General features: G+C 51.8%; 1 protein-coding gene and 1 long non-coding RNA gene across 12 annotated transcripts; one reads left to right on the top strand and one right to left on the bottom strand.

Moving 5' to 3' along the window:
- Positions 1 to 10369: 10369 nt before the first annotated feature.
- Positions 10370 to 24557, bottom strand: TSKS (testis specific serine kinase substrate). 11 transcript variants are annotated; one of them, XM_006940980.5, is made up of 11 exons: positions 24246 to 24546; positions 23663 to 23888; positions 15549 to 15644; positions 15261 to 15344; positions 14884 to 14994; positions 14033 to 14319; positions 13338 to 13532; positions 12731 to 12904; positions 11885 to 12020; positions 10652 to 10851; positions 10370 to 10550 (listed from the first exon to the last, which is right to left on the bottom strand). In XM_006940980.5, the coding sequence occupies exons 1-11, from the start codon at positions 24413 to 24415 to the stop codon at positions 10394 to 10396; spliced, it is 1836 nt and encodes a 611-aa protein (XP_006941042.4). In that variant the 5' UTR covers positions 24416 to 24546; the 3' UTR covers positions 10370 to 10393. The 11 variants fall into 11 exon arrangements, 9 of the variants coding, with proteins under 9 accessions (XP_006941042.4, XP_006941044.4, XP_006941043.4 ...); XM_006940982.5 differs by having other exon boundaries at positions 14884 to 14952; positions 24246 to 24545; XM_006940981.5 differs by having other exon boundaries at positions 14884 to 14967; positions 24246 to 24536.
- Positions 13408 to 16924, top strand: LOC102901129. Its single transcript, XR_002738488.2, has 6 exons — positions 13408 to 13546; positions 14293 to 14418; positions 14561 to 14971; positions 15598 to 15668; positions 16316 to 16464; positions 16796 to 16924. It is a non-coding gene; the product is annotated as an uncharacterized LOC102901129 (long non-coding RNA).
- Positions 24558 to 25406: the final 849 nt, after the last annotated feature.

Here is a 25406-nt window from a genome sequence, read left to right as displayed (position 1 = left end):
TTATTTATTTTTGAGACAGAGAGAGACAGAGCATGGACGGGGGAGGGTCAGAGAGAGAGGGAGACACAGAGTCTGAAACAGGCTCCAGGCTCTGAGCCCTCAGCCCAGAGCCCGATGCGGGGCTCGAACCCACCGACCGCGAGATCGTGACCTGAGCTGAAGTCGGACGCTTCACCGACTGAGCCACCCAGGTGCCCCAGAGAGAGAACTTTTTGATAACACCTGTGCTTATAAAATGCTGGAGTACTTGGTGATATGCGAAGTATCTTTGTGACATCTTTAACCGCAGGAGGTAGCAAATTGAGAGCCAGGACCTACATTTTTAATCTAATTTTGATGTGTGTTATATTATTGATCTATTCGGTTTTATGATTTTTTTTTCAGTTTTATGAATTTTTAGACCCTATCTTTGCAAAAATAAGATACCCTATGGATATTTAAATAGTTACAATTTAGGGGCGCCTGGGTGGCTCCGTCAGTTAAGCATCATACTTCAGCTGAGGTCATGATCTCGCCCTTCCCGAGTTTGAGCCCCGAGTCAGGCTGTGTTGACAGCTCAAAGCCTGGGGCCTTCTTCGGATTCTGTCTCTCCCCCTCTCCCTCTGCCCCTCCCCCACTCACACTCTGACTCTCTCAAAAATAAATAAACATCTAAAAAAAAATAAATGGTTATAATTTAGTACCCAAAAAATGGAGTAAATAAAGTCTTTGCTTCTCTCATCCGTGTCTTCAGAAGACCTTTAGAATAATTGGGTCAAATCCTTTGAAAAATAATCTCATTGGAATTTTGATTGAATTTGCTTTAAACATCCGTGACATAATTTGGAAAGAACATGAGCAAAAGATTCAGACTAGCTCTCCAGGAACACAATTAGTCCTTCATGCATTCACGTACTCCTTTAAAAGCATATTTGGGCCTTAGGAATACGGAAATGGATTACTCGTGGTCACTGGTCCTTGGCAAGCGATATTGCTAAGTTTGCCAATTACCAAGCTATTATCTCTTGGCTTCAACTCCATTCCCAGTTCCGGGCTTTGCGAATCTGGGATCGCAACTCTGCAAACCACACTTCCGCTTTGCCCACGAGCTGTGTTGGGCTCTGCCAACAGGGGGCACCAAAGAGACTGTGGAGACCTGGAGGAAGCCAAGGGACCTGGCTCCTTCCGGTTTGCCCTCTGCTCCTTTCCTGTCAGTTTCTTGTTCCCATCAGCATCGGCATTACCCAGCGCCGCTGAGGCAGTTCCTTCCTGGAGGAGCTGCTGAGCAGAGCTTGCAGGTTTTCCAGATCTTGGACACCCTCGGAGATGTCGGCACCGGAAAAGGTGCTTCCGGAAAAGCTCTCAGTCCCTAGTGGTCCTCTGAACTCGGACATGCGTGCACCAGCAGAGCAGAGCCCCCTCCTCATTATCTGAGCCTCGTTGCCAGTGGGCCCCTCAAACAAGCCTTCAGTTTCAATAATTTTTTTTTTTTTTTTTTTTTTGAGAGAGAGACAGAGAGAGAGCACATGTGTACGAGTGGGAGGCGGGGAGCAGAGAGAGAGGGAGAGAAAGATCCCAAGCAGGCTCTGTGTCGTCAGCGTGGAGCCCGACGTGGGGCTCGATCCCATGAACCTGGAGATCATGACCTGAGCGGACATAGGTGCTTAACCAAGCGAGCCACCCAGGCGCCCTTCAGTTTCAATAATTCTTAACTTTCTCCTTTGTCTTTCCTGTCCCAGGGGCAGTAAATAGCTGCTCTCCATAGACGCTATTGCCATGATAACCCTAGGGTTCTCTTTTTGCCTTTCAGTTACCTAGTTACCAATCCTTTGTACCTAAATAACATTTATTTATATGGAATCATCTCTGTTACAATCACTGATGCGATTTCTGTCTCCTGAGTATACCTTAACTGACACCAGTATTAGCAACAGGAAGCAGATTCTTTTTTTTTTTTTTTTTTTTAGTTTTTTCTTTTTCTTTTATTTATTTTTTATTTTTTTAACATTTATTTTAGAGAGAGAGAGAGACAGAGTGTGAGCAGGGGAGGGGCAGTGAGAGAGGGAGACACAGAATCCGAAGCAGGCTCCAGGCTCCGAGCTGTCAGCACAGAGCCCGACGTGGGGCTCGAATGCATGGACCATGAGATCAATATCCCAGCCGAAGTCGGATGCTTAACCGACTGAGCCACCCCGGCGCCCCTTTCTTTATTTCTTTTTGAGAAAGATACAGAGAGGAAGCGGGGGAGGGGCAGAGAGAGAAGGAGGGAGAATCCCAAGCAGGCTGCATACTGTTAGTGCAAAGCCCGATGCAGGGCTCTAATGAACTAATGAACCTGTGAGATCAGGACCTGAGCCAAAATCAAGAGTCAGACACTTAACCGACTGAGCCACCTGGGTGTCCCAGGAAACAGATTCTCAAAGGTAGGGTTTGAAGGATGCTTCCAGTGTTTCTTAGGGGTTTAAAACAGTGATGAGCTCCTTGCCCATGAGAAATGAGATGCTAGTGGTCCATTGTGTGCAGTGACATCATGGTTAATCATATATAAATAGATGATTATGTAAAATATGTATATAATGTCTATTTATTTTTGAAAGAGAGAGCATCAGCAGTGGAGGGGGGAGAGAGGAAGACACAGAATCTGAAGCAGGCTCCAGGCTCCGAGCTGTCAGCGTAGAGCCCGATGCGGGGCTCGAACTCACGAACCGTGATCATGACCTGAGCCGAAGTTGGACACTTAACTGGCCGAGGCACCCAGGCGCCCTATGGTTAATCATATGTTGTCACTGATGGGGTTGACTGATGGGGTTCCAACTGGAGTGAGTGACTTGGGAGGTCAAATGGCTGCCACAGCTGATCATTATTGTACAGATAATGGCCACACGAACGTTGGTATTCGGTGGCTTCTTCTGAGTGAGCCGACATCTTTACTGAGAGAACATTACAAGCTCAGGTCTTTAAACTCTCAGCTCCAGTCGCACTCAGAGAACCGGAGCACTTCTACGGAAGCCCTAATAAAGTTTTATATTTCTTGTAAACACAGGGCTAACACCGCTGGAAATCCAACGCAAACTGTAGTTGTGTGGGCTTCAGAATGACCTAGTCCGTTGAACTTAAAGCCTCACCAAGTCTCTAATATAAAGCTTCGGGCATTGAATGGGAAGGTGGGGTGGGATCCTGAGACTTACAGTGGGGACATCTAACTGGATGCAGATAAATCCGAGAATCTTGAACTTTCTCTGTCCTACTTTTCCACATAGGCTACCAACTCATTTCTTCACTCTCCTTTGCAGCAAAAGTCATCAAAAGAGTGACTTAGGGCACCTGGGGGGCGCAGTTGGTTGAGCGTCCCGCTCTTGATCTCAGGTCAGGTCCTGATCTCAGGGTTGTGAATTCAAGGTCCATGTTGGGCTCTGCTCTGGACGTTAAGCCTACCGTAAGGGAAAAAAAAAAAAAAAAAGAGGGGCTCCTGGGTGGCTCAGTCAATTGAGCATCCGACTCTTAATTTTAGCTCAGGTCATGATCCCTTGGTCATGGGATCAAGCCCCACGTCGGACTTGGCTGAGAGCTCAGAGCCTGGAACCTATTCTGATTCTGTGTCTCCCTTTCTTTCCACCCCTCCCCTGCTCATGCTCTGTCTCTCTCTGTCTCAAAAATAAATAAACATTAAAAAAATTTCATTAAAAAAAGATTCTTTTTCTTCCTTTGCCCACCTCCCTGCCTTGTGCTCCCTCTCTCCCTAACATAAAAAATAAAAATAAAAAAAGAGAGTGATCTATACCTATCTTCTCTAAATCTTTGCCTCCCATCCTCTCTTAAACACGGATTTCCCTGGGGCACCTGGCAGGCTCAGTGGAGCTTGCAAATCTTGATCTCAAGGTTGTGACTTTGAGTCCTACCTGGGGTATAGAGGTTACATAAAAATAACTTTAAAAATCTTTATTTAAAAAAAAACAAAACAAAACACCACATTTCCTCGGGGCACCTAACTGGCTCAGTTGGTAGAGCATGAGGCTCTTGATCTCGGGATTATGAGTTCAAGCCCCATGTTGAGTGTAGAGATTACTTAAAGATAAAATCTTCTTAAATTAAAATCATGGGGCGCCTGGGTGGCTCAGTCAGTTAAGTGTCCAACTCTTGTTTTCGGCTCAGGTCATGATCTCATGATCTCATGGTTCAGGAGTTCGAGACCCACGTAGGACTTTGTGCTGACAGCATGAAGCCTGCTTGGGATTCTCTCTCTCCCTCTCTCTCTCCCCTTCCCCCATTCAGTCTCTCTGTCTCTCTCTCAAAAATAAATAAATAAACTTAAAATAAAAAAATAAAACATTACAATCTTTTCTTAAAAATTTTTTTAAATGTTTTTATTTTATTTTTGAGAGAGAGAGAGAGAGAGAGCACAGCAGGAGAGGGGCACAGAGAGAGGGAGACACAGAATCGGAAGCAGGCCCCAGGCTCTGAGTCGTCGGCACAGAGCCCGATGCGAGGCTCGAACTCACGAACCGTGAGATCGTGACCTGAGCTGAAGTCGGATGCTTTAACCAATTGAGCCACCCAAGTGCCCCATAATTTTATTTATTTGATGCTTTTTAAAATTTATTTTGGAGAGGGGTGCCTGGGTGGCTCAGTCGGTTAAGCGTCCGACTTCAGCCAGGTCACGATCTCGCCGTCCGTGAGTTCGAGCCCCGCGTCAGGCTCTGGGCTGATGGCTCAGAGCCTGGAGCCTGCTTCCGATTCTGTGTCTCCCTCTCTCTCTGTCCCTCCCCCGTTCGTGCTCTGTCTCTCTCTCTCTGTCTCAAAAATAAATAAAACGTTAAAAAAAATAAAAAATAAATAAAATTTGGAGAGAGGGTGAGCGGGGGAGGGGCAGCGAGAAAAGAGGACAGAGGATCTGAAGGGGACTCTCTGCACGACAGCAGTGAACCTGATGCTGGGCTTGAACTCACAGACCGTGAGATCTTCAGCTACTACCTCTGTGTCCATGGTTTCCAGGTTTCTGTAACCAGACCCTACGTCTCTCCTTAACTCAAGTCTCAACTGCCCCACTCGGTATCTCCTTCTGGATGTCTAATAAGCATTTTAAACAACATTCACGCACCAGTTCCGAGCTTGTTTGACACCTGATCTGTTTCTTCACCGTTTTCGTCATCTGTCCTGTAGCACAGAGGGTGACCCTGTAGGCTCTGTTCCCCAGCCCTCTGTGCCAAGCAGCTTTCTGCTGGCTTCAACCGATGGGAGGCCCAGGCAGGAGACAGACTGACGTGATAGACACAGGACATTTCCTGTACTCCCTCTCTGCTTCTCTGGAGGCGGCCAAAGCTCAGACTAGACAGACCTGCTTCCACCAGGTGACCTCGGTCCCTGGACATCAATCACCACCTCCTCTGTTTGTCCTTCCAGCCTAGGGGTGGTTGTGGCCTCGTGCTGATGCTAATCTGTGGTTTCATCCTCTTTTGGCCCCTTACCTCCTCATCACCCATGCAACCAACCCCTACATCAAATGCTCAAAGTAGTTGCTATGTTCTTGGGGTCCAGAGTGGCTTCAGGAAACAGAGCCCCAAACAGGGATCCTGGGATCGGGTTGCTCACCTGTTTGAGCTTTCATGAAATGATATCTTTGCAGGTAGAAAAGCGGATTACAGTTATCCCCGAACACATGGTCTCTAGGAGGAATGTGGAAGGGGCTTGGGGGCAGACAAATATGTTTCAATAGGAACAGTTCTTTCACTCAGCAACTGTGTATCCTTGTGTAAATAACGCATCCTCTGTGGCCTTCTGTCTTCCTTTGTATCTTAGTCAGTTCTGGTGGAGATAACAAAATACCATAGATCAGACAGCTTAGACAACAGACATCTATATCGCGAAGTTCTGGAGTCTGGGAAGTCCAAGATCAAAGCCGAAGATTTGGTGTCTGCTTCCTCGTTTGCAAATGGTTGCCTTCTTTCTGTGTCCTCATGTGGTGAGAGGGGAGAGAAAGAGAGAGAGAGAGAGAGAAGGAAAGGGAAGATGGCAGAGGGGAGGGAAAGGAAGGAATAGAAGGGAAGGGAAAGAAAGGGAGGGGATTGGGTCTCCTCTTAAAGGGCACTAATCCTGGGGTGCTGGCTGGCTCAGCTGGCAGAGCCTGCAACTTTTGATCTCAGGATCAAGTCCCACGTTGGGTGTAGAGATTGCTTAAAAGTAGAAGCTGGCGGCTCAGTCAGTGAAGTGCCTGACTCTTGATTTCGGCTCAGGTCCTGATCTCACGATCCGTGAGATCGAGCCCCACATTGGGCTCAGTGCTGACATCACGGAGCCTGCATGGGATTCTCTCTCTCTCCCCCTCTTTCTCTGCCTCTTCCCCACTCATGCTGTCTCTATCCCTCTCAAAATAAATAAAACTTAAAAAAAAAGTAGAATCATAAATACATAAATAAATAAGTAAATAAGTAAGTAAAATACGTAAATAAGTAAGTAAGTAAATAAATAAACGAATCCCATCATGGGGTTCATACTTATGGCCTCATCTCAACCTCCTAGCGGCCCCCACTCCAAATGTGATCACATTGGGCATTAGGACTTCCACCTATGGATTCTGGTGGAAATAAACATATAGTCTATAGCACTCTGTAAAATGAGAATAATTATTCATTCTCTGAAGGGTTATTTATGTATTTACCGATTTACATTTTTATTTTGAGAGAGAGTGCACACACATGATCAGGGAAGGAGAGACAGAGAGAATCCCAAGCAGGCTCCACGCTAAGCTCAACCAACTGAGCCACCCAGGCACCCCTCTCTGAGCGTTTTTAGATCCCCCAGTTCCCATCATGTTGTGGGTACAACATTTTATTTTGAGAGAGAGAGACAGTATGAGCAGGGGAGGGGCAGAGAGAGGGAAAGAGAGAATCCTAAGCCAACGTAGGTCTCGAACTCATGGACTGTGAGATCATGACCTGAACCAAAATCAAGAGTTGGACGCTCAACCAACTGGGCCACCCAGGCGCCCCAAAAGAAGCCACTTTTAAAAATCTCACATTGGGGTGCCTGGGTGGCGCAGTCGGTTAAGCGTCCGACTTCAGCCAGGTCACGATCTCGCGATCCGTGAGTTCGAGCCCCGCGTCGGGCTCTGGGCTGATGGCTCAGAGCCTGGAGCCTGTTTCCGATTCTGTGTCTCCCTCTCTCTCTGCCCCTCCCCCGTTCATGCTCTGTCTCTCTCTCTCCCAAAAATAAATAAACGTTGAAAAAAAAAATTTAAAAAAAAATCTCACATCTACTAGCTTTTATCTATAAATCAATTGGGGAGAAGTAAATAGGATCTTAAAATTTTCGTCTTCATTTTTTAACCTTTTATCACTGGCATGCAGAAATAAATGTATTTTCTTATGTTCACCTTTTGTTTAAGCTTCCTCGTTAAACATACTGATTTTAAGATTTTTTTTTCTTATTTTTTAAAGATTATTTTAAATGATTTTTTAAAGTTTATTCATTTATTATTTCAGAGAGAGACAGAGTGAGGGTGAGCATGAGCAGGGTAGGGGCAGAGAGAAGGAGACACAGAATCCGAAGCAGGCTCCAGGCTCCGAGCTGTCAGCACAGAGCCCGATGCGGGGCTCGAACTCTCGAAGGGTGAAATCGTGACCTGAGCCAAAGTTGGAGGCTCAACCGACTGAGCCAGCCAGACTCTCCAAGATTTTTTCAGTAATCTCTAGACCCAATGTGGGGCTCAAACTCATCACTCTGAGATCAACAGTCACATGCTCCTCTGACTGATCCAACTAGGCACCCCTGAACTGACCTTAACTCTGCCCTTTTTTTTTGTTTTTCTTTCTTTCTTTTCTTTCTTTCTTTCTTTCTTTCTTTCTTTCTTTCTTTCTTTCTTTCTTTCTTTCTTTCTTTCTTTCTTTCTTTCTTTTTCTTTCTTTTTTTTTAAGTAGGCTCCATGCCCAGTGTGGTGCTTGAACTCATGACCCTTAGGTCAAGGATGCTCAGGGCATCGGTTGAGTGTGACTTCGGCTCAGATCATGATGTCGCCATTCACGAGTTTGAGCCCACGCCCCGCATCGGGCTCTGTGCTGACAGATCAGAGCCTGCATCCCGCTTTTAGATTCTTTATATCCCTCTCACTTTGCCCCAACCCTACTTGTGCCCTGTCTGTCTCAAAAATATTAAAAAAAAAAAAAAAAGAAGAGTGGATGCTCTACCAACCGTGCCAGCCATGCATCCCAAAATTAATTTTTAATAATTTATAGATAGATTCCTTTGGGTTCTCTGTGATTCTCTATGTGTGCAATTATATAGCATCTAGAAATAATGATAGTTTCCTTTATTCTCTTTGTACTTCTTTCCTTATGTTATTGCAATGGTGTTAGAAGAATAGAAGTTGAATGTTGGGTGTGCAGAAAGGGTAGTGATTGGGAGGGGACATGATGGGGGCTTCAGTGGGTGCTAGTCAGGTTCAGCTTATCTTGGTTGTGATTGGAAACACAGGTCCATTTTATGATAATTTGTCATACACTTTTAATTTGCGAACTTTCCTGTTTATATTATCCTTCCATGAAAGGTTTAAAAATGGGATTACTATGCTGGTTTAAAATATGTCCACAAATTGACAAGGTCTCCAGAATACATCTACAGGAGTGCCTGGCGGGTTCCGTCAGGGGAGCGTGTGACTCTTGATCTCAGGGTTGTGAGTTTGAGCCCCATGTTGGGTGTAGAAATTACTTTAAAAAAAAATGAAATCTTTTTTAAAAACTCTAATGTTTATAATCTATTACTGAGAGAGAGAGAGAGAAACAGGGAGAGACAGAAAGAGAGAGCGAGAGCAAGCAGGGGAGGGTAAGAGAGGGAGACACAGAATCTGAAGTAGGCTCCAGGCTCTGAGCTGTCAGCACAGAACCCTATGTGGGGCTCCAACTCATGAACTGCAAGATCATGACCTGAGTCAAAGTTGCACACTTAACCGACTGAGCTACCCAGGTGCCCTGAAATCTTTTTTTTTTTTTAATGTTTATTTTTTTTTTAATTTTTTTTTCAACATTTTTATTTATTTTTGGGACAGAGAGAGACAGAGCACGAACGGGGGAGGGGCAGAGAGAGAGGGAGACACAGAATCCGAAACAGGCTCCAGGCTCCGAGCCATCAGCCCAGAGCCTGACACGGGGCTCGAACTCACGGACCGCGAGATCGTGACCTGGCTGAAGTCGGACGCTTAACCGACTGCGCCACCCAGGCGCCCCTTTAATGTTTATTTTTGAGAGACAGAGACAGAGCATGAGTGGGAGAGGGGCAGAGAGAGAGAGAGACACAGAACCCGAAACAGGCTCCAAGCTCTGAGCCATCAGCACAGAGCCCGCCGTGGGGCTTGAACCCGCAAACCGTGAGATCATGACCTGAGCCAAAGTTGGATGATTAACTGATTGAGCCACCCAGACGTCCCTAAAATGAAATCTTTAAAAAAATATGTCTGCAGATCCTTTGACATGATCCTTGAGTATGATGTGGACTCAGTGACTCAACTCTAATGAATATAAAAAGGGTAAATGACAGTTTGCAACTTCAGAGACGAGGTCATCAAAGGCCCTGTAGCTTCCTGCTTGCTCTTAGACTGCTTGCTCTAGGGACAGGTAGCCGTCGTGAGAAACTGAGCCCCCCCCCCCCCCCCCCCCCCCGCCGACAGACAACGAGGAACCGAGGCCTCCAAACAAGGCCACCTCATGGGGACCCTGAACCACAACCATCCAGCTATGCCACTCCTAGGTTCCTGACCCTCAGAAATTGTGTGAGACAATAGGTTTATTCTTTTAAGCAGCTATGTTTGGGGAGGGGTAATTTTTTTACACAGTGTTAGACGATATAATGGTCTAGTTTAAAAAAAAAAAAAATCACCGTAGGGGCTCCTGGCTGGCTGAATCAGTACAGCATGTGACTCTTGATCTTATATGTTATATACGTATATCATATAATTTTTTAAAAACCACTCTAAAGGGGCGCCTGGGTGGCTCAGTCGATTAAGTGTCCGACTTCAGCTCAGGTCACGATCTCGCGGTCCGCGAGTTCGAGCCCCGCGTCGGGCTCTGGGCTGACGGCTCAGAGCCTGGAGCCTGCTTCCAATTCTGTGCCTCCCTCTCTCTGCCCCTCCCCCGTTCATGCTCTGTCTCTCTCTGTCTCAAAAATAAATAAACGTTAAAAAAAAATAATAAAAAAAACAACCACTCTAAAAAGGTTTGGATCGACGGTCCCACACTGTACCACAGGTCCTTATTTCTACCCCCTATTTCCTTTCCAAAGAACTGTGCCATCATCATCAACTCTCTGGAAACCCCATTGGCTGAGGATTGAGTCACGGGGAGAGGCTCGTGCGTGGTGTGTGTGGGATTTACCAGCCCTCCTATGGTGCCAAAAAGGAGAGAGATTTCATGCCAGCATGAGAGGCCATTTATTGTTCAGGGGCTGGGCCCCCACGTTTTGGGGGAGCTCCCCCACCGCTTCCTCCCCCCATCGTCCCTGTGGACCCCTCAAGTGGCAGGTTGCTGAGTTGATCGTGGAGGGAGCACATCTTCAGGTGTACATAGTCCAGAGTGGCCACCTTCTCCCTGTAATAACAGAGAGTGGGGGGCTGGTGCCGATGAGGCCAGATGCCAGGGGGCTGGAGTGGAAGAAGAGGGTGACTCGGGCCCTTTTCCCAAGACCTCACCCTCCTCCCACGCCCTCAGCCTCCTTCCTCACTCCGGCTTCATCTTGTCGGTCAGCAGCAGGTTCTTGGCCCGCAAGGCTTCGTCTTGGGCCAGCCGAAGGGTGGAGCTTAGGGCCTCTGCCCTGATGTGTTTGGCCAAGGCCTGGCGCTCCAGCTCCTGGGGAGAGGAGTGTAGGCGCGACTGGGCTTGCCGGACTGGGCTGGGGGTGGAGGGGGAGCTGGATCACGGCGGGCAAGGGTCATGGGGCCCATGGGGTCCACGTTCCTCCCCCCAGGGTTTTCCATCATGCCTTGGACCTGAGACTGACCCCAGCATCCCACAGTGGGCTTTCCATATCCCATCATGTGCCGAACCTGTGGCTGTCCCACTGTCTGTCCCCTAACGTACTGCCCTTCTGTGTCCCAGCAAGCACGCAACCAGCATCTAACATGTCCCCTAATGCCCATGAACCATCGTGCATTTGATATGTGTCCAGGTCCCAGGATCCCATAATTGGTGAACTACATCCCCTAATTCGTAAGACCCCGCATCTCTCTTAGACCAGCATCTCAGTTAAAATAATAATCCTCAGTCCTCTGGTTCCCTACATTCCACAACGTCCCAGGCCCCATGTCCTCTCATGTATTAGTCCTATAGTCCTGCCACATCAGTGTCGTCTCACCCACTGCAACTTGTGTCCCATCGTACATTAGGCCAGTATCCCATAATACATTAGGTATCTGTGTTTCAGGATGTACACAGGCCTCAAGTTCCATCAGCTAATAGGCTGGGGCCGGTGGTGCAATACCTCGTGAAGAGCTGTAGTTCCATTTCCCATAATGCACTAGCTTACTGTGACTTGTATTCACTGGGTCCCCTGTCTGACCTCAACGATCCCATATTGCGTCCCTTAAGGTCTACAGAAAATCAGGCTTGTATTCCATGAAGCTGTAGACGAGCGTCTGTCTCCTGTGTCCCACCATGCATCAGATCCAATGCGTCATCCACTGCCTTGGGCCCAAGTCCATCACCCCGGGTCCCATAATGACTGACCTGTGACTTACCACCCACCAGACTGCTTGCCTCTCCTCCCCACCCCGATGCATCAGATCCACGTGTTCCCCCAACACCTGCCACGAGTGGTGTTTAGTGCTTCCCATCCTGCCACACGTCAACAGCATCCTTGTGTCCGGGGCTCCCCTCCCGCCCCCCTGACCGAAAAGTGGGGCATGATGGCCTGTGGTCCCTGGTACCAGAATCTTCTTGTGTAGCCGCTGGCAGCTGGGGCAGGCGGGAGCCAGGCCCCTCTGCTTCACCTCGTCCACTAGGGGGGTCAGTGCTCGCTCCAGTAGCTGCTGCAGGGACTCGGTGGACAGCTGCTGCCCCTGGCTGAGGGAGGGGCAGTCACTGGGCGTAAGGAGCCTAAGACCAACTCCATTCCCAGATGCCCCATAGCCACCTGCCCGCCCCCCACTCAGATGGCACTTCCACTGTGCACCCACGCACCCTTCCCACCGTGCACTGGGGCCAACCTACAGTGCATCAGGTATCTTTTGATTTCCACAGTGTGGGTAATTCCCACAGTGCCCTGGGGGGTGCCCACTCCCAAAGGGTAGCAGACAGCCCTTAGTTCATGAAAAAAAAAAAAAACAACAACACATTTCCCATCATACACTAGTTAAACTTGAACCCGAATTGGGAGTCCCCCACTTCCTATTGCGGACCAAGCCTGGTATCCCTCCGTTCTCCAATGCATCAAGGTCTCCACCTTTCTCACGATGCAGAGAAACCTGGCCTCCCACCAAGTACCACATCCCAACCTTCCCACAATGCACTGGATATCCAGGATGCTCAAAATGTATCATATCTTGTGTCCCATAAGACACTGACTTCATCTTGTGGGAAGGGGAGAAATCTGGCTCCCATAACGCACAAGGACTAGCCTGTCCTAAAACGCATGGGGATACTCTCCCACCGTGAACTCCTCCCTATCCACTCCACCCCCTGCCAGAGTCTTGGCCAGTGCCCCATCTCCTTCAATGGTCTGTCCTCAACGTGACCCAGAATGCGCCACGCCCCGCCAGGCCCCATCCCCTTACCTGGCACAGCGGGCACAGGAGCCTTGGGGCGGCCGATCCAGGGTCATGGAGAGGTCAGACCCTCTTCGAGAGCTCCGAAATTGCCGCCCCAGCTCCTCCAGAATAGGTTTCATTGGGCCCAGCCCCTCCAGTTCGCTCCTCAGTGAAGCCACAGACACTGCAGATCGCTCCACCCTGAGGTGAGGGTAACCAGTGCTGCGAGGTAGCCTCTCCAACGGTTAAGTCCCCTTCGCACTTCACCCATTAGCGCAGCCCCTCCGTTTGCATCTAGTCTGCGATACTCCGGCCCTGCCCCGCCCCTCTGCGCTCTGATTGGCCTTTCCTCTGTGTTTTAAGGTCTGAAATGCCCCTCCCTGTTCTCCAATTGGCTTTCCCTGTTCCTACTTGGCTCCTCCCCTTATCCTTTTAAGGCATGGAACACAACGCTTCTCTAATTGGCTCCGCCCCTCAATCCTTATTATCTATGGCCAGCCACCCCCTCTTTCTAATTAGAGCTTCCACGTGCCAGGCTAGGGGCTCGACCTCTAGGCCCCAGCTGATGGGTCCGTCCCTGACCTTCAAGGCCCCGCCCCCTGTTCCCTGGCCGCGCGCTCGCCTTGGTTCTTACAAGGTGCACAGCTCATCCGCCCGGCCCCGCAGCTCCTGTAGGCCCCGCGCGGTCTGCGCCTGCTCACGCTGCGCCCGCTCCCACTGGCCCAGGAAGCCGTCGAGCCTGCCGCCCAGGCCCCCGAGCAGCCGCAGGGCCTCCTGTACCGCCCCCTCCTCCTGATGCCACCGGGCAGTCAGCGAGGACACCTCCCTCCTGGAGAGGCAGAGGTAAGGAACGGGTCAGGGCTGAGGTTAGGACAGGTCTCCAACGCCCCCTCCCTGCCCATGGCTCTGGACCCACCCAGCTCCCAAATTCTCCTGTCCTGCCCATTTCTTGCAATCCTCTCACGTCCCTGTCCCCTTGTCGGGGGTCCTGGCCCTTCCCTTGTACTGCCACCCCCCCCCCCCGCCCCATGCCATAGCTCCTCCAGACGCTGCGACCCTGAAGTTGGAGCCTCCAAGGACCTGTCCCCTACCCAAACCCGCCCACCCTAGTTTCACCAGACGCGGACCTCCCTTCCGCCAACCCTATACTCAAAACTCAGCTCTTTGAAGTCCGGCCTTTCCAGCTCACCATCCCCAACACCCTCCCTCCTGGGCTCCTGGAGCTCCATCGCATAGGCCCTTGTCCCGCTCTGATCTTCGAGGCTCCACCCTCGGGCCCGCCCACGTCAGGTCCTCGAGGTTTCACACCCTCACACCCTTCCCACTTGCCTCAGCTCCTCAAGGCCGGCAGAGACCTTCTGCAACTCCTGCTCGCTCACGACGGGGCCCTCCCCCGCCCGCGGCCGCATTCCCCAACCGCCCGAGGCCATGCTGCGCGGTCGCGGGGGTTCGTTGGGGCTCCCCGGAGGGCCAGAGGAGCCAGGGGGCTGGGCGGGGGGGCCCAGGCCCTGCGGAGAGAGGCCAGCCTCCAGCTTCTGTTCCAGCTCCTGCAGCTCGGCCTCCTGCCTCCGCGGTGTCTCGTTCTGCAGCTGCCGCTGGAGATAACGCAGCTTCTCCTGGGCGGGGAAGGAAGGCGGGGTGACACCGTCCAGCCGCTTGCCTCCCGCGACCACCTCCACCCGCCAGTCTGCCCAGTGACTCCCCGAGATTGGAAAGTAAATGGGTGGGGAAGAGAAGAGTGGGAAGCCCCGTTTCGAGTCTAGGTGGACTCTCCATTGCTGTTGCTGGGGAGGACTGGCCCGTCTGAAACCCCACTCGCTTTAACCTCCGAATGCTTGCCTCCACGTCCCCATCCAGCCCTCCACCCCCACTCCGGTTCTCCGTGGGGCCACATTCCAGCCCCTCCTGTTAGAACAAGTGAAGCTTTTCCAACGTGGTGCTGGGAAATGTGTGAGAAATGGGGGCCGGACAGGCATTCCTGCTCAGAGTCGGACACGAGTCCCTCTCCAAGACCTGAACGCGAGCACGCACGGAGGAGCTTGAACGTGAACGTTGAAGGGGCGGTGGCGGTGGTGATGGGGGGCGGGGGTGGCTGGGCAGGAAGCCCCACCTGAAGTCTACTTCAAGTACCTCGTGCGTCTGACCGTCTGACCGTCTTCCCCAACCCCCTCCCCCCTCACCTCCAGCAGGGCAGAGTTCTGCTTCAGGACGTTGGTTTTTATTTCAGCGTCTTCCACCGACTGGGTCACCTTCAGGCAGTTCTCCTGGGTCAGAACACCAGGGCAGGGGCCCTGCCTTCCCATTCCAGTTCCCGCCTCCCAACTCTTTCCCTCGTTAGTTCCGTAGAGGCTCCCACCCCTCCTCTGAAACACACCTGCTTCCTCCAGTCTGCCTGGTTCCCTGGGCTTCAGGGATGGCTTCCTCCGTAGACCCCCCCTCCAAGAGCTAATTTTCTCCACCCATCTCCTGTCCATGACTCCATTCCCCCTCACGTTTCCACCTTCTTCCTACTTCTGCTCCCTTCTCCCCACCCTTCTCTTGCTCGGCTGTGGCTCACCTTGAGTTGACTGCAGTAGCCTTCTAGTTCCTCCGCCTCTTGCCGCCTTCTCTCTAGATTCTCGCTCAGCACAGAACACTCACTCTGGAGCCCGGAAGGGAAGAGAGGTTAGCCAGGGCCACGAGGATACCCCATGGGGAGGAGAGGCTGGGTCTGGGAAGGACCCTTTGCCTTCCCAGCCTCAACCTTCCCAAGCAGGGCTGTGGGGGCACTGAGTTGGAGGAGAGCTCTAGGAGAGGAACTTGGCCGTGGAGGAAGGGAAGGTATTGGGGGGGGGGGTCCCCACACCTGCAGCGTCTGCACGTGCTGGTTAACCCTGGTGGTCTTTTCCTTCAAGCTGGTGATGGAGTCTTTGGCACGGACCAATCCACTGTTGACCCCACTCTGGCGAAGAATGGGAGAAGGCAGGTCAGTGGGTGTGTGGGAGCGAACCCCAACCCCCCAAAAAAGGTCTAGAACAGAGAGGAGGCAGGGTTTGCACCTCAATTTTGCCCTGCAATGGCTGTGTGACCTTGGGCCGGGGCTGTACCTCTTTGATTCTTGGTACTCCTGTTCCATGAAACCAGAGGGTGGGCTCATTTTCTGCTTGGTGAATGGGAAGGAAAAGAAGTGGGATCCGGAAGGGAGTCGGGGGGGGGGGGGGTCAGGGGAGAACTCAGATCCATGGGAGATGGATGGTCTCAATTGAACCTTGAGAGAAATGCCCTTGGGGTCCACAGACATAAATAAGATGAACTATTAAAACACATGCTGTATTTTTCTCTCCAGGCACTGGAAAAAATTTTTAAGATAACCCACTTTCCAGATATAAGTGCTCACTAAGCACCATGCCCCCCCCCCCCACACACATTTCCTTTTCAGTCCTCTAAGCCACACCTTTTGAGGCTTTTTGGCCCAATCTGCAAGTGAGGAAAATGAGGCTTAGAGATACAATCCCCCCTTGAATTCCCAGGTACACAGCGCGTGAGATGGCCTTGTCAGATTTTAAACCCAGAGCCTTTGTTTTAAACCATGACACCACATAGCCTCTGATCATCGCCACCTTATATCACCAGAAAATGCTTTAGGACTCATGCGAAGCAAACTGTGGCCCAAGAGGGATGCAGGTGGCAGGATCCACTGTCTGCTCTTCCACATTTTTAGAGGACTTAGCCCGGCACACGACTGTCCAGGCAAAGACTACATTTCCCAGGCTCCCTTGCAGGTAGGTGTGGCCACACGACAAAGTTTCAGCCAATGGGATGTGAGTAGCAATAAGGTAGGCATTTTCCAAGTCAGGCCTTTCTTAAAGGAAAAGAGGGGAAACATCCCCCTTTCTCTCTTCTTGCTGGCTGGAGTTCAAAGTTGGTGGCTAAAGCCAGAGCAAACATCTTGACCACCAGTTGCAAGACACAACAAGATAGAGAAGGCTGAGTCCTCAGTACTGTGGAGCCGCTGTACTCAAATTCCAACCACTGACCATGATATACATGTGAGAGAGAACATCTTCCATCGTGTTTAGCCTGTGCTGTTTTGTGTCTTTTTGTTACTGGCAGCCACACTTGCGACTCTATAGCTGAACCTCCAGAACACGGAGCCTGTAATGCACTTCATTTGAAGAGCAAGCCTGCTACGCTTGTTGAGATTATTATGTGAGAGAGAAATAAAGTATCTTGCCTAAGCCAGTTACTTTGGTGTCCTTCACAGTTGCCCAACTAGTACGCAAAGAGAAAAGGGAGAACAAGTTTCCTCTATCGTAAGAAAAGGACATCACGTTCCTTGCATGATTGCTCTGGAGAAGAGGTGTGATGAGAAATATCGTATTGGGGCACCTGGGTGACTCAGTTGGTTGTGTCTGACTCTTGATTTCCGCTTAGGTCATGGCCCCAGGGGTGTGATTTCGGCAAAGGTCATGGCCCCAGGAGCCTTCATCAGGCTCCACATTCAGCATGGAACCTGCCTAAGATTCTCTCTCTTTCTCTCTCTCCCTCTGCCCCTCTCCCCTGATCTCTCTCTCTCTCTCTCTCTCTCTCTCTCTCAAAATAAAAAAATAAAAGAAAAAAGAAATATTGTATTAAGGCGACATAAGCAAAATGATGGATCCCCAAAATTCCACCCCTCCATAAAAACAATGAAAAAAACTGCCCAAACCTGTAAGAGTCAAGTCCTTGAGAAGGTGTAACCATTATAAATATATATGCACCAAACAGAGCTTTAAAATGCATGAAAGAAGGGACGCCTGGGTGACTCAGTCGGTTAAGCGTCCGACTTCGGCTCAGGCCAGGATCTCATGGTTCATGAGTTTGAGCCCTGCGTCGGGTTCTGTGCTTGACAGCTCAGAGCCCGGAGTCTGCCTCGGATTCTGTGTCTCCCTGTCTCTCTCTGCCCCTCCTCCGTTTGTACCCTGTCTCTCTCTCTCTCCCTCTCTCTAAATAAAACATTAAAAAGAGTTTAACATGTGTGAAACAAAACCTGACAGAATTGAAGGGAGAAATCGACAATTCAACAACAATGGTTGGGGACTTCAGCTTCAGTATCACACTTTGAGTAACGGACGCACAACCGGAGAGAAAATTAACAAGGAGACAGAAGACCGGAAAACCACTATAAACCAGCCAGACCTAACAGACATCTGACAGACAGCCCTCCACCCGGCAAGAGCAGAATACACATTCTTCTCAAGTGCCCATGAGACATTCTACCTCGGGTCCAGGATGGACCCTGTATTGAGTCAGAACACAAGTCTCAATAAATGCAAAAGAACCGAATCATACAAAGTATGCTTTCTGACCTCAGTGACCTCAAGAGAATGGAGAGTAGAAGTCGTTATCAGAGGGGCACTTGGCTGGTGCAGTCAGTCGAGTGTGTGACTCTGGATCTCGGGGTTTTGAGTTTGAGCCCCGCGTGGGGTGTAGAGGTTACTTTAAAGTCTGAAGAAGACAGAGACAGAGGAGCAAGAGGAGGGAGGAAGAGGAGGAGGAGGAGGAGGGAGGGAGGGTATGAAGAACTAGGACATCTGCATAGGCCCATAAGAAGTAAAGAGATTGTGGCTCAGTCGGTTAAGCGTCCAGCTTCCCGCTCAGGTCATGATCTCCCAGTTCATGAGTTCGAGCCCCGCATTGGGCTCTGTCGCTGACAGCTCAGACCCTGGAGCCCGCCTCGGCTCTCTGCCCCTCCCCCACTTCTCTCTCTTCCCCTCCCCCCACTTGTGCTCGGCCTCTCAAAAATAAATAAATGTCAGAAAAAAAATTTTTGTGAATACAGTAAAACCTTGGTTTGCGAGCATAATTCGCGCAGGGAGACCTGCTTGTAATCCAAAGCGCCCGTATATCCAAGTGAATTTCAAGAACCATTGGCTCAGTTGTGATCACGTGCCATTCGATGGCACGCACTACTCGTATTGCAAGACAGCACGTTTATCAAGTATGAAATGTATTAGAGACGTCTGCTCGTCTTGTGGATCACACCCAGAACCAGCTACTTGCCATCCAAGGCTTTACTGTATGCCCATAAGTTCTTTGACGCTTCTCTAAATGAGGAGACTTACCTGCCTCACTTGAATGTCAGCTGGACTTAGTGACCCTCGTCGCTAGTAGAATAAGGCAGAAGTGATGGTGTGTGATTTAAGAGACTAGTTCACAAAAGGATGCTTGGCTTCCTGCTTGCCCTCGCTTGCTCTGGGGAGTCACTGCCATGTCACAAGCAGCCCCTTGTGGGGAGGCCCATGGGACAAGGAAATGAACCTCCAGCTAAGAGCCTTATGAATGTGGATGTGCCAACTCCAGTCCTGGTCAGTCCTTCGGATGGCTGCCGCCCCTACTGAAATTTTGACTCCAACCTTATGAGAAACCCTGAGCCAGAACCACCCAGCTAAGCCACTCCAGGCTGGTTGTTCTAAGTTTGGGGATAATTTGTTTCACAGCAGTAGCTAACCAATACACAAAGTGATTTTTTAAAATTACTTATTTTGGGGGGCGCCTGGGGGGGCTCAATTGGTTAAATGTCCGACTTTGGCGCCTGGGTGGCTCAGTTGGTTAAACATCCGACTTTGTGGTGGTTCACGAGTGCGAGCCCTGCGTCGGGCTCTGTGCCGACAGCTCAGAGCCTGGGGCCTGCTTCGGATTCTGAGCCTCTCTCTCTCTGCCCCTCCCCACTCATACCCTCTCTCTGTCTCTCAAAAATAAATAAAACATTAAACACACTTTTTTAATTGTTTGTTTTTTAGAGAGAGCGAGCAGGGGAGGGGCGGGGGGGTGGGACAGAGGATCTGAAGCGGGCTCTATGCTGACAGCGGAGAGCCCGATGCAGGGCTTGAACTCACAAACTGTGAGATCATGACCTGAGCCAAAGTTGGATGCTTAACCAAGTGAGCCACCCGGGCGCCCCTGATTATTTTTTTAATTTTTATTTATTTTGAGAGAGAGAGAGAGCGCGCTAGCTGAGGAGGGACAGAGAGAGAGCACAAGAGAGAATCCCAAGCTGGCTGTGCACTGTCAGCACAGAGCCTGATGCGGGGCTCAATCTCACGAGCCGCCATATCACAACCTGAGCCGAAATCAAGAGTTGGACGCTTAACCGACTGAACCACTCAGGTGCCCCCAAAGTGATTATTTTTAAACTGAAGACCCAGAAGGTCTTGGGTTTCCTGTAGCTGTTCTGGAAAATAGAGGAAAGTAGGTCCTGGGGTCTACTCCGTTCTCCCACTTAATAGTTGTACGACCTCAGGGAGGGGACTCTTACCCTACCTATCACATGGAGGTGAGGTTAATAGCTACCTTCCCAGGGCTGGTGGGAGGGGCACAGGCTGGCCTGTGGTCAATACTTCTTTGAGAAGGGGCCATTTGGGTCCCTGGGGGTGAGTCTTAGCTTCACTGAGAGCAGATCTGGGGGTGGTGAAGACAGGGCCTGTCGCCCTTGGCTGAGAAGCAAATGGCCTGAGATGGGGCCAAATCCCTCCTTGGCCACCCATAGGCTGCACCTTGGCCATCAACCCCCCCACTCTGAGCCTGCTTTGCTTCCTTTGCCATATAACAGGAATGATGCTACCTTGGTCAAATGGCAGTGAGGAAGGGTGGCCAAGATGGTAAGGTCAGTAAGGCAAGCTCAATGACTAGTGTCACCATTGTTGAAAATAATGACAACAGGGCGGGAAGTACCGGGAAGGGGCTTAGCACCAAGACCTCGAGTAACCCCCAGGAATTCTGCCCTGTCCATCTTTGCGTTGCTTCTCCGACCTTCTCAGAAAGCAATACCACCATCTCTGTCCCTTTCCTGGCCTCGTAATGGTGTCGTCGCTTAAGACAGGAGCCCAAAGCTTCTGCTTCGTGTTCTCCTGCTGTTCTCTGTCGGGTCTGGGACTTGTCATCTCAGCCGGGGGCCCCAGGCACCCAGTTCTCTTCCTTCCTCTCTCTGGGTCTCTGTCTCCCTCTCTCCTGGTCCCTGCTCTCCCCCTGCCCCAAATATCTGTCCCCCAGTCTCTGTGGCCTCTGTCGCCCACCTCTGGATCTCTGTGCCCCCCCCACCAAGTTTCCCTCCCCCCACTCTGGTCTCTGTCCCCTTCTCTCTGGGTTTCCGCCACCTCCCCTCTGCCTGTCTCCAGCCTTCTCTCCTGTCGTAGCTCGGGTGCTGAATGCCAGGATGGGGTCCTGCTAACCCCGCCCTACCGCTCCCGCCTGTGCCCCTGGATGTTGGCCGTCATTACTGTTTCCATCTCAGAGAAGGATCCTCAAACTCCTGGGAGGCTGATGCATCCGCGCAGCCCCACCGCAGCCCATGGCTGCTTCGGGCCTTGCTCTCAGCAGGGCTCTTTCCCGGCTGTCACAATCCCCCGGGGACGGGATGTGACTCAGAAACACTTCTGGTGGGAGGCAGGCCTCTGCAGACGCTCCGAGAGGGAGGACACTGCTCTGGCTGGGGGAGATGTCTCCGGGGCCACCCGTCCCACCAGGACTCTCTCTGCCCTGTTCCCTTCTTTCCATCTGGCCCTTCCATCCCGGGCCCTCGCCCTGCCTCCTGTCTGGCCTCCCTGCCTCCAGCCTCCGCCTTCCAGACATCCCCACACCAGGTGCAGAGGAGTCCTCCAGGGAAAGAAGGGACCTTTGCATTCACACCACCTAATCCTGGCCCTGTCTCTTACAGGCTCTCCTATTTTGCTCAGGTCATTCCATCTCTCTGTTCCTCAGTTACTTGTGTTTCCATCTTTAAAAGAATTTTTTTTTTTAATTTTGTTTAATGTTTTCTTTATTCTTGAGAGAAAGAGAGGCAGAGCATGAGCGAGGGAGGGGCACAGCGAGAGAGGGACACAGAATCCGAAGCAGGCTCCGGGCTCCGAGCCGTCAGCACAGAGCCCGACGCGGGGCTCGAACCCGCGAACCGCAAGATCGTGACCTGAGCCGAAGTCGGACGCTCAACCGACTGAGCCCCCCGGGCGCCCCTGGTCTTTAAACCAGTAATTATACCAGTTCCCTGACAGAACTTCTAAGAGAAGAAAAGGAGATTCCCCACCACGGGGATGTGACACAGTGCCTGGCACAGAGTACATTCCCATAGTACATGGGAATGGATTCAGAACTCCTGAGCTGCTCCTCTCCCCTACCCAGGAACCTTCAATGGCTCCCCATTGCCCTCAGGAGCACGCCCACAGTTCTCAGCCTGCGTGGCCTCTGCCCTCTCCACTCCAGCCTCGTCCCGCTCACCCCCCCCACACTCCAGCCCCAGAGACCTAACCCCCTCTCCCTGTCCTTTTGCACCTGCTGTTCCAGTTAGCTAGAACACCATTCTCTGTCTTCTGCTTGGGGGACACCTTCCTTATCTTCAAGATCCAGCTTCGGTGTTGCCTTTTCTGGAAAGCCTCCCTTGACCATGGCCGACTAGGCCAAGGCCACCCTCTTCAGGGCTCCCACAGTGACCTCTACTGTCCCCGTCAATGCAGGGTGCGCCCCCCCCCATCAACTCCTGAGACCGTCTCCACTACTTATAAGCTGCGTGACCTATTTAACCTTTCTGAGGCCTCAATATCTTCCTCTGTGAAATGGGGATAAATGACAACCAGCAACACTGATTCGGAGCCCGCAGCCGTGCTAAACGTTTTACAGAACGGGCTCCACTTCTTTGTCATGACCACCTCGTGAAGCGGGCGCGGCTGCATCCAGAACGCTGTCTGGCTGTCCATTTGCTGCTCCTACACCAGCGCCTGGCACATGATAGGCGTTCAAGACCTATGTGTTGAAAGAGCAAACTCATGCATTTCCAGTTTTACAGATGAGGAAACTGAGGCTCTCAGAACATAGAAGGCGCTTAGGAAATGCTAGTGAGTCTTGTGAGCAACATTATGACCATGGTTGTCATTCGTGTAATTCTCAGAGTCCGTATCAAGCCCAGTTCAGGGCCTGGCCCGGAGGAAGCCTGGCCGGGGTGGAGGGTGGCAGGGAAGTTAAAGGATCAAACCGTAGGAGCGACTCGGTGGGCTCCGTTGGTTGAGGGTCCGACTCCTGACTTTGGCTCAGGTCATGATCTCGTGGTCCGTGAGTTCAAGCCCCACATCAGGCTCCATGCTGACAATGCAGAGCCTGCTTGGGATTCTCTCCCTCCCTTTCTCTGCCCTCCTCCTACTCTCTCTCTCTCAAAAGAAATAAATAAACATTTTTAAAAAGAAAAAGAAAGGGGCGCCTGGGTGGCTCAGTCGGTTAAGCGTCCGACTTCAGCTCAGGTCATGATCTCGCGGTCCGTGAGTTTGAGCCCCGCGTCGGGCTCTGTGCTGACAGCTCAGAGCCTGGAGCCTGTTTCAGATTCTGTGTCTCCCTCTCTCTCTGACCCTCCCCCATTCATGCTCTGTCTCTCTCTGTCTCAAAAATAAATAAATGTTAAAAAAAATTAAAAAAAAAGAAAAAGATCAAACTGTAGCACTCTATGCTCTAGTCAGGAATTCTCTAAATCCCCCCTAGATCTCGCTCACCTCTCGGTTTTGCCCCAGATTTAGGTGATCCCCTCCGAGAACTCCTACTCAACCATCAAAGCCCGGTTGCAACAGCCGCCTCCTCCAGGAAGCATTCTCTGATATTCCCAGCCTGGTTTGAAAGTTATCACCGCAGTCTGTCTCTGCCAGCCCCACCAGACCGGGGGTTCTCCGAGTTGAGAAACCTGGCCTAACTCCTACCTGGGACTCCAGCCTCACCCAGAACATTTGGAAGCGAGTGAACGAACTAAGGAGACCAATTCCCTAGGCAACAGGCATCATTCATGCAGGAAGGGACTGATTCAGGGCTGGCTTCGTGGTTAGGGGAGGAGGCGGCGGTTCCTCTGGGCCTGGAGGATGACCAGAACTTTCTTCCTCCAAGTCAAGAAGAGCCCCCCGGCCCCCCCTCCTCAGTATTTGTCTACCACCAGGGCGAAGACCCTAGCCTTCCCCAGCCAGGGCCCCTCACCAGTATTTCCGAGATGTCTGGGTCATCCGAAGCCCAGGGTAGAGTGGGGGAGGCAGGGGGCACCAGCAGTGCAAGCGGGCCACTGTCCTCTGTGGTTGAGTCTGTCCCTGAGGAGTCAGTGGGCTCCGTCGCGGCCAGGTTGAGCAGTGACACATTGGTGCAGGCGGAGGACCTCTTGAGGTTCAGGCACCAGTGCATTGGCTTGTGGGACATCCGAGGCTCCACCCTGTGCAGGAGAAACGGGCAGGGGGCTCGAGATACAGCCCCAGTGGGTCCGGTGCCTCCTGCCTCCCTGTCTCCACACCGCCTGCCCTCTCTGACTGCAACCTTATCATCCACTCTCTTTGTCCTCCTCCCTCTCTGCTGCCTGCTTTCTCCTCCCTCCTTCCACCCTCCCTGGCTCCATCCCCACGACCCTCTTCCTCTCTACCTCCCTCTGCTGCCACCACCGTCTGGCCTGGCCCTCGGTTGCCCCCTCCTCATCTCCCCCTCCCCTTCCTCCAGCACCCACGGTGGCACTCATGCTCTGTTGGAGGCAGTGCTGGGCGCTAGGACCGTCCCCGACAGGGTGCGACAAACCCACCCGTGGAATGACACGGCCTTCTTTTTCTTCGTGATCCCCTTGGCCGGGGTGCTCACCCCCTCAGGAGCCTCGGGGACCAGCTCGGAGTGGCTCTCCACCCCCGCTGGGGGGTCCCCGGCCTCATGGATCTCTTTGGATTGCCAGATTGTCTTGACCACCACACTCGCCATGGCGTGTGGGGGGGCCCCTGCCCCCGGGGACTCCTTCCTCTGAGACTCTCCACCTACTCTGACCGCTGACCCTCAAAGTCCCTGTCCTCCCAGGCTTGCCTCATAAAGGACCCAACCACTGGGCCCCAGTAAGGGGGGGGTGCATAGGGGTAGGAGAAGGCACTAGCCAGTGTGTTCCCCCAGGGGGTCTCCCTGAACACTTCTGGTTCTATCAGATACGTTCCTTCCATTAGAACCACAATGCATTTCTCCATTCTAGTCCAGAACTTATAATGGATGGGCCCACTGGCCCTCGGGAGAGGTTCAGCTTCCCTTCCCCTGAGACTGTGGGTTCATCCGGCCCCTGCCCGCCACCCCCCCCCACCCCCCATGCACACTTCACGCAATACCCTGGATTCGTGGGGTACTCTGGGGTCTGGGTCCCACTGCTTGTGTCCCGCTGCCGGGGGATCCAAGATTCTGGGGGGGGGGGGCTGCACCGGGGCAGGCAGGGAACAGACAAAGAAACAAGAATTTGGTTGGGGGACGCTGGGGGTAGAGGTGGAGCGTAGGAACGGGTCTGGAGGGTCGGAATGGCCAAGGGGAGGCCAGTGTGGCTGAAGCCTTTATGCTGGGGAAGGACACAGCTGATAATTGTTGAAAGAAGTGCCCTGGTGTGTGTGGGGTGGACTGTGGGTGGCCAGGATGGAAGCGGGGACAGTCATAAGGTACGTCACTGCAAGTTTCCAGGTAAGGGATGATGACGGTGACGGTAACCTGCATGGCGACCCACGGAGGTGGCTGACTTCAGATGTGTTCCACCCTTGGCGTGAGGGGGAGGGACGGGGTTCTGGCAAGAGTGCCCAAGTGATTGATGGAGGGGCCCTTTGCCCAAATGGGAAGACTGAGGATGAGTTCAGTTTTTCTGGAGAAAATCAAGAGTTGGTTTGCAAAGGCCAAAGTCTTAGGAGCTATTGCTGGTTCAATCCACGAGATACTTGGGCTACCCCTG

This window comes from Felis catus, chromosome E2 (assembly GCF_018350175.1).
Source record: "Felis catus isolate Fca126 chromosome E2, F.catus_Fca126_mat1.0, whole genome shotgun sequence".
NCBI classification, from domain to species: domain Eukaryota; kingdom Metazoa; phylum Chordata; class Mammalia; order Carnivora; family Felidae; genus Felis; species Felis catus.
The sequence above is the reverse complement of the archived record's forward strand: the minus strand, read 5'-3'. Positions and strand labels throughout refer to the sequence as shown.

What these genes read in the sequence shown, in the direction of transcription:
- TSKS (XM_006940980.5), bottom strand. Translation starts at nt 24,415, where the DNA reads ATGGCGAGTGTGGTGGTCAAGACAATCTGGCAATCCAAAGAGATCCAT. An exon ending in GCCGGCCTTGAGGAGCTGAG is followed by an intron (nt 13,533 to 14,032) that starts GCAAGTGGGAAG and finishes CTGCCTCTCCAG; the next exon opens with GAGGGAGGTGTCCTCGCTGA. An exon ending in GCGGATGAGCTGTGCACCTT is followed by an intron (nt 12,905 to 13,337) that starts GTAAGAACCAAG and finishes CCCTCACCTCAG; the next exon opens with GGTGGAGCGATCTGCAGTGT.